Source organism: Osmia bicornis, unplaced genomic scaffold, assembly GCF_907164935.1.
Source record: "Osmia bicornis bicornis unplaced genomic scaffold, iOsmBic2.1, whole genome shotgun sequence".
NCBI classification, from domain to species: domain Eukaryota; kingdom Metazoa; phylum Arthropoda; class Insecta; order Hymenoptera; family Megachilidae; genus Osmia; species Osmia bicornis.
The window spans coordinates 27,824-35,821 of record NW_025791291.1 but is presented as its reverse complement, the minus strand read 5'-3'; the positions used below and the strand labels follow the sequence as shown (position 1 = coordinate 35,821).

General features: G+C 52.4%; 2 protein-coding genes across 2 annotated transcripts; both read left to right on the top strand.

Annotated features, from left to right (window-relative positions):
- Positions 1-973: 973 nt before the first annotated feature.
- On the top strand, positions 974-2,467 carry LOC114881500. The gene has a single exon (XM_029198311.2). It carries the CDS (start codon positions 974-976, stop codon positions 2,465-2,467), a length of 1,494 nt encoding a protein of 497 aa, XP_029054144.2.
- A 462-nt stretch (positions 2,468-2,929) lies between these two features.
- LOC123988934 lies at positions 2,930-6,430 on the top strand. Its single transcript, XM_046289693.1, has one exon. It carries the CDS (start codon positions 2,930-2,932, stop codon positions 6,428-6,430), a length of 3,501 nt encoding a protein of 1,166 aa, XP_046145649.1.
- The last annotated feature ends 1,568 nt before the right edge of the window (positions 6,431-7,998 follow it).

Below are 7,998 nucleotides of genomic sequence, written 5' to 3'. Positions count from 1 at the left end.
CTGCAATATACTGATTCCTCCCCACAGATCAATGTACATTGAATACCAGTATCATCTATACTATATCTACATTGAATATAATGTAATATACTGATCCCTTCCCACAGATCAATGTACATATAGTAACAGTTTGGTTATTACTATATCTACATTAGTAACAATATAATATACTGATACCTTCCAACAGATCAATGTACATATAATAACAGTATCGTTATTACTATATCTACATTAGATATGTAATATACATTTAATAACAATATCATTATGTTGCGTGAACGCGCGTATAAATGGTCTCCTCGTTACGCGGGGCCCGTCCGAGAGGTGCTGCCGCCTCGCGTTCTTTTTCGGGAACTAAACTCCTCGTGCGAACGTCGCGTTCCGCGTAGCCATATTGTCTTTTGTAACCACCACGCGACCATAGAGCTCCGTACAGAATTCAAGGTTTTGTGGGTTTGCAAGAGAATTGGTGCTATTGTAGATACAGTTTGGTTTTCCTCGACACCTCTTGTGTTTTGAAAAACGGATTCCTCGGAAAAGTCGGTGTTGCGTGAATAACGGCGGTTTTCTCACCGGCTTCGTCGACAACGCCACGTGTTCGCACAGGGCTAACGGACGCCACGGTTTTGCGACCATCGGACTCCTCAAACTTGTCGGTCTCCTCGGTTCGAAACGGAATAATTTTGTGGGTACCTCGTGTGAGTGGCCGAAACCTATTATTGTACAATTTAGTGATCGCGCGATCCTCGCACGGTGTAACGGCCTCCGCACACCTCCTGTGCTTTTTTTTGTTTACCTCGAGACTCTACATTTTAATAAACTGACAACAATTCGACAACCTCGTGCATTTTTTTTTGTGTTTAATTTTCTGTGTCCGGCCCCCCCTCGTTCCCCTCGAAATAAACTGGTCCTTCGAGCCGGATTCGGTGATAACGGTTTGTACGTGAGTGAGCCCTCGTGTCGAAAAGTGAAAATGGCCACCTCTAACCTCGAGGGAAAGTTCGACTTGCAAGTGTCGCGGTTCAATGTGATCAAATCAATGGCAAAGGCCGCCCGGGAAGGCGCCTATGAAGACTATTGCCTCTCCGCTTTAATTCAGAAGGAGGAATTCCTTGACGGCTACCTCGCAAAATTCGAGACGCTTCACGAGCGGCTTTGTGAAGCGAAGGTTGAGGGCCTCACGGACTACCCCTACTTTAAGGAGCAGACATATGTGGCCGCCGTCGAAGCCTACGCCGCCGCCAAGTCCATCATCACCACCTTACGGGAAAAACGGGAGGAGAGTTCCCCTCATAAAGCGGATCGCCTCGGCCGGAGCTCCCTCATGCTCTCCTCAGGAGGGGCGCGGCGCTCCCTCCCAAAGATCCAGCTGCCGACGTTTTCGGGAAGTTACAAGGAATGGCGGCCCTACTCGGATCTCTTTTCGTCGATGGTGGGTGAGTGCCCGGACATCGACCCGGTGGAGAAGATGTATTACCTCAAGGCCAGCCTCTCCGGAGAAGCGGCGGGCCTCGTGGCCAATATGCCAGTGAGCAGTGAGGCCTTCTCCCGCGCCTGGGCGACCCTCACGCGGCGATACGAGAATCCGAGGCTCCTCATCTCGGCACAGGTGGACCGGCTGGTCAACAGCACCCCTCTCCCTCCTCGCTCGTCGCAGGCTCTGAACGGTCTCCTCTCCGAGGTTATGGAGTCCTTGGAGGCCCTCAAGGGTCTCGCCGTTCCCCTCGAAAATTGGGACGTTATTCTGGTTCACCTCGTTGTGCGCCGCCTGGATACCATTACCCGCGAGGCTTGGGAAAACCACCTCGGCCACCAGCCTGAGCATCCCTCCTGGAAGGACCTCCAGGAGTTCCTCATGGGACGAGCCCGAGCACGGGAGAACCTCGAGCTCTCCAGGGAAGAAGCGCCAACCTCGAAGGCGCCTATCACCTCAGGACGTCAGCCGGCCGCCTCCCGGCCCCCTCTTGCCTCCGCACGGACTCCCTCACGCCCACCTGCCGCTCCAGCAGTCAGGGCTTTTCACACCTCCGAGCTCCCTCCTAACTACAAGGATGGATTGTGCGACATGTGTGGGAAGCGGCATTATATAACGGACTGCCCGGACTTCCTCGGCCTCCCGGTGATGGAACGCCGCAAGGTGGCCGTTCAATATCGCCTCTGTTATAACTGTCTCGGCCGGCACGGTGCTCTGAACTGCCGCAGTGAACGACGGTGCCGCACGTGTGGCAACAAGCACCACACCCTTATCCACGTCCCGGCTCACCCTATGGAAGACCGTCCAAAGGACAGTGGGTGGCCAGGGATTCCCTCAGGTACCCCTGTTCCGGCTGTCCCTCGGGCCGCGGCCCACCACGCTGCCGTCAACCAAGCTGCCGTGGACACCGCAGTGAAGGAAGCCTCAGTTGAAGATCCAGGCTCCTCGGCGGATCACCACCTGGATGACGCCTCCCCACCGCACTCTGAATGACTCCCCCAGGACGAACAACCGCCATCGGCACTCCTCCAATCTACGGTACTCCTCGCCACCTCCAGAGCTCTCCTCGTCGCACCTCATGGACGGACGCATCCGGTTAGAATGCTCCTGGACTCCGGTTCGGAACTCTCGTTCATCTCTGAAGGGTTAGTTTCTCTCCTTCAACTATGTAAGAGACCACCTCAGTTACCCCTCCTGGGCATCGGAGGGCGGAGTTCAGGACGGACGCGAGGAGTGGTATCCATCAACCTACGGGCTCTCCATTCGGACAATTCACTCCCCGTCGAGGCCCACGTTCTGCCTCGGGTCACCGCCACGCTTCCGTCGGTACAGGCCTCCTCAACCCGGTTACCTCATCTTTCAGGATTGCAACTTTCTGATCCGGACTTCCTCATTCCCGGTCCCATCGATATCATCCTGGGAGCCGATGTGTTCGGCCGGCTCCTCTTGCCGGAAATGGTCAAGGCTGACCAGACCTCGCAGATCGCCCTCGCTACAATCTTCGGATGGGTAGTTCTCGGACCCCTCGTTGCCGGACCGCCTCACGGAGAGAAGGTAGCTCTCCACGGAGCAGCTGATCATGAGCTCCACGAACTCCTCACTAAATTTTGGATGCAAGAAGAGGTTCCTTCGAAACCCTCGCTAGCCCTCACTCCGGAAGAGCAAGAATGCGAGGCACACTTCTCTCGCACCCATTCTCGAGACTCCTCCGGTCGCTACGTGGTGCGACTCCCTCTCCTGGGACCTCGGACTAACCTCGGGGACTCTTACGAGACGGCTCTTCGAGGTCTTAGACGGATTCAACGGCGCTGCACGGCCAATCAGGCGTACGGACGCCTCTACAAGGAGTTTCTGCAGGAGTACGAAGACCTCGGACATATGCAACCAGCCTCGGAATCCTCCTTGGGCACCTCCACGATCTTTTACCTCCCACATCACGGGGTTTTAACCTCTAAGGGTTCGCAGCCGAAACTGAGGGTCGTATTCAACGGCTCCAGTGCCACCTCATCCGGGACTTCTCTCAACGACCTCATGCATACAGGTGCGAAACTGCAATTAGATATTTCGGACGTCCTCTTGCGGTTTAGACGGTTCCGGTATGTGTTCACCACGGACATCGTAAAGATGTTTCGGCAGGTCGCTGTACATCCAGCTGATTGGGACCTTCAACGTATCCTCTGGTCGGACCCTCAAGGGAAGACGGTCAGCTACCAATTGACCACGGTCACCTACGGTACGCGATCAGCTCCTTTCTTGGCGGCAAGTGCGCTGCTGCAACTCGTGCACGATGAAGGTCACCGGCACCCCCTCGCTGTGCCTCCACTTCTCAAGGGTCGCTATGTGGATGACATTCTCGGAGGAGGCGACACAGTCAAGGAAGCCGAGGAAGTCGCGGTTCAGCTGACTCAGCTCTGCAGGGCGGGCGGGTTTCCTCTTCAAAAATGGTCCAGCAATTGTCCAGAGCTCCTCAAGGTTATCTCCGGAGACGGCGACACCTCAAGCTCGACCATGGATTTCTCCGATCTCCCCACAAGGATTCTGGGCTTATCTTGGCAACCTCTAGCGGATCACTTCTGGTTTTCCGCTGCACGCACCTTTCGAGATGCAGTGACGAAACGAACCATCCTCTCGGAAGTCGCACGTCTGTTTGATCCGCTCGGATTCCTCGCACCCCTCACGATACGAGCGAAGATTCTCCTCCAGGAGCTGTGGCTTGAACAGCTTGGATGGGACGAACCACTTCCTCCCTCCACAGCTCTCCGTTGGACAACCTTCAGAACAGAACTACAGGACCTCTCGGACCTCCACATTCCTCGGTGGCTCAATCTCACCCCGGAGGGTCGAGTTGAGATTCACGGATTCTCGGACGCCTCACAACATGCGCTGGCTGCAGTTGTATACCTTCGGATTTCGTCCTCCACATCGTCGGCAACCCTGTCGCTAGTCTGCGCCAAGACCAAGGTGGCGCCCCTCAAGAGACTTACCATCCCTCGGTTAGAGTTGACGGCCGCTCTCCTGCTCGCAAGGCTCGCACAGTATGTACGGAATACCCTCGAGCTTTCCTCGGCACCGGTGCACCTCTGGATGGACTCTGCTGTCGCGCTGACTTGGATCAGTCATCATCCCTCGAGATGGAAGGAGTTTGTGCGGAATAGAGTCGGGGCAATTCAAGACGCCTTACCCGGCGCTCGCTGGAAATTCATCTCAGGGCGCGACAACCCCGCGGACTGCGCATCTCGAGGTCTGACACCGACCCAATTGAAGGCTCATACCCTCTGGTGGACTGGACCGGACTGGTTAAGGGCGCCTCCTCACGAGTGGCCGACGGGGCAATCAACTCCTCATCCAGACGCAGCCTTAGAAGAAAGACCTAAGGTTACCCACGTTGCCACCGTGGAACAACATCCTTTCCTCCTGCAACTTATTGAACGGTGCTCCTCCCTCACTCGACTCCTCAGGGTTGTTGCGACGTGCCTCAGGGCAGCCGCGCGCTTCCGGCGACTACCGAACTCCTCATTGAACAACCCTCTCTCTCCAAAGGACCTCGCACATGCACAACTGTCCCTCACTCGAGCCACTCAAGGCTTTCATTTCCCCTCTGAGCTACGGACTCTCCTCAAGGGTGGAACCCTCCCTCGAGCTCATCCGCTCTCTCGATTGACCGCCTTTGTTGACCGTGATGGCATCCTCCGAGTTGGCGGTCGACTTCAGCATGCACCTCTGGACTCGGACGCACGACATCCGGCGATCCTTCCCCGGGAATCAATCTTGGCTGATCTCCTCATCAAGGACGCTCACCTGCGTACCCTTCACGGCGGTACCCAGGCTACGTTGGCTCACCTCAGGCGATCGCACTGGATTTTAGGCGGTCGGGCCCCGGTGAGGGCACACATCCTCCGGTGCGTGAGATGCGCACGGTTCCGAGGCCTCCGAGCAGCTCAACTAATGGGCCAGTTACCTCCCGCACGGGTCACACCAGCCAGGGCCTTCCTTAGTACCGGAGTAGATTACGCTGGACCGGTGCTCCTCCGCACCTGGAAGGGAAGAGGAGCGAAAACCTTCAAGGGATGGATTGCCCTCTTCGTCTGCTTTGCCACCTCGGCCGTCCACCTCGAGCTAGTCTCGGATTACTCCTCAGACGGGTTCCTCGCTGCCTATCGGAGATTCATCAGCCGGCGTGGCATCTGCCAGACCTTATTCAGCGATTGCGGCACCAATTTTCAAGGCGCCGACGCAGAGCTACGCCGCCTGTTCGCCTCCGCCTCGAAGGAGCTCCACGAGCTGGCCGGACGACTGGCCAACGACGGGACAAAGTGGGAGTTCAACCCACCAGCCGCCCCTCATTTCGGCGGGAAATGGGAAGCCGCCGTCCGCTCCGTCAAGCATCACCTCAGGCGAACCATCGGAGACACGCTCCTCACGTTCGAAGAGCTCACCACCTTACTAATTCAGGTAGAAGCTATCCTCAATTCTCGACCCCTCTGCCCCCTCACTGAGGATCCTGAAGACCTCTCCGCTCTTACACCTGGACACTTCCTCATTGGAGACGCGCTCACCTCTGTTCCGGAACCCTCTCTCACCTCCATAGTCTCCTCTCGGTTATCCCGCTGGCAGCTTATCCAGCAGAAGGTGCAGCATTTCTGGACGCGCTGGGCAGCGGAGTGCCTCCACAATTACCAAACCATCTCCAAGTGGCACCATCCCTCGCATGAGCTCAAGGTGGGCTCTTTGGTGCTCCTCACGGATGAGCGACTACCTCCCTCGAAGTGGCCCCTCGCCAGGATTCTCCAGCTACACCCAGGGAAGGACGGACTCACCAGGGTGGTTACCCTCAAGACGGTCTCCTCCACTCTACAGCGGCCCATTACGAAGCTGGCAGTACTACCAACCCACGACGACTTCCAGGCCTCCTCCCCTCATGGTTCGACAACGGGGTCGTCGAAGGCGGGCGGGTAATGATGCGTGAACGCGCGTATAAAGGGTCTCCTCGTTACGCGGGGCCCGTCCGAGAGGTGCTGCCGCCTCGCGTTCTTTTTCGGGAACTAAACTCCTCGTGCGAACGTCGCGTTCCGCGTAGCCATATTGTCTTTTGTAACCACCACGCGACCATAGAGCTCCGTACAGAATTCAAGGTTTTGTGGGTTTGCAAGAGAATTGGTGCTATTGTAGATACAGTTTGGTTTTCCTCGACACCTCTTGTGTTTTGAAAAACGGATTCCTCGGAAAAGTCGGTGTTGCGTGAATAACGGCGGTTTTCTCACCGGCTTCGTCGACAGCGCCACGTGTTCGCACAGGGCTAACGGACGCCACGGTTTTGCGACCATCGGACTCCTCAAACTTGTCGGTCTCCTCGGTTCGAAACGGAATAATTGTGTGGGTACCTCGTGTGAGTGGCCGAAACCTATTATTGTACAATTTAGTGATCGCGCGATCCTCGCACGGTGTAACGGCCTCCGCACACCTCCTGTGTTTTTTTTTTGTTTACCTCGAGACTCTACATTTTAATAAACTGACAACAATTCGACAACCTCGTGCATTTTTTTGTGTTTAATTTTCTGTGTCCGGCCCCACTCGTTCCCCTCGAAACAATTATTAATATATCTACATCAGATGTAATGTTATGTACTGATTTACTCCCACAGACCAATGTACATTTAATAACAATATCATACTATATCTACATTAGATACAACGTAATATACTGATACCTTCCCACAGATCAATGTACATACAATAACAGTATCGTTATTGCTACATCTACATTAGATATGTAATATACATTTAATAACAATACCATTATTACTATGTCTACATTAGATATAATGTAATATAATGATCCCTTCCCACCAATCAATGTACATATAATGGAAGTATCCTTATTACTACACGTACATCAGATACGTAATATTCATTTAATAACAATATCATTATTGCTATATCTGCATCAGATGTAATGTAATATACTGATTTAATTCCACAGACCAATGTACATATAATAACAGTATCGTTATTACTATATCTACATTAGATATGTAATATACATTTAACAACAATATCATTATTACTATATCTGCATCAGATGAAATTTAATATACTGATTTAATCCCACAGACCAATGTACATTTAATAACAATATCATTATTACTATATCTAAATTAGATATAATGTAATATAATGATGCCTTCCCACCGATCAACGTACATATAATGGCAGTATCGTTATTACTACATCTACATTTGATATGTAATATACATATAATAACAATATCATTATTAATATATCTACATCAGATGTAATGTAATATACTGATTTATTCCCACAGACCAATGTACATTTAATAACAATATCATTATTACTATATCTAAATTAGATGTAATGTAATATAATGATCCCTTCCCACCGATCCACGTACATATAATGGCAGTATCATTATTACTATATCTACATTTGATATGTAATATACATTTAATAACAATATCATTATTAATATATCTACATCAGATGTAATGTAATATACTGATTTG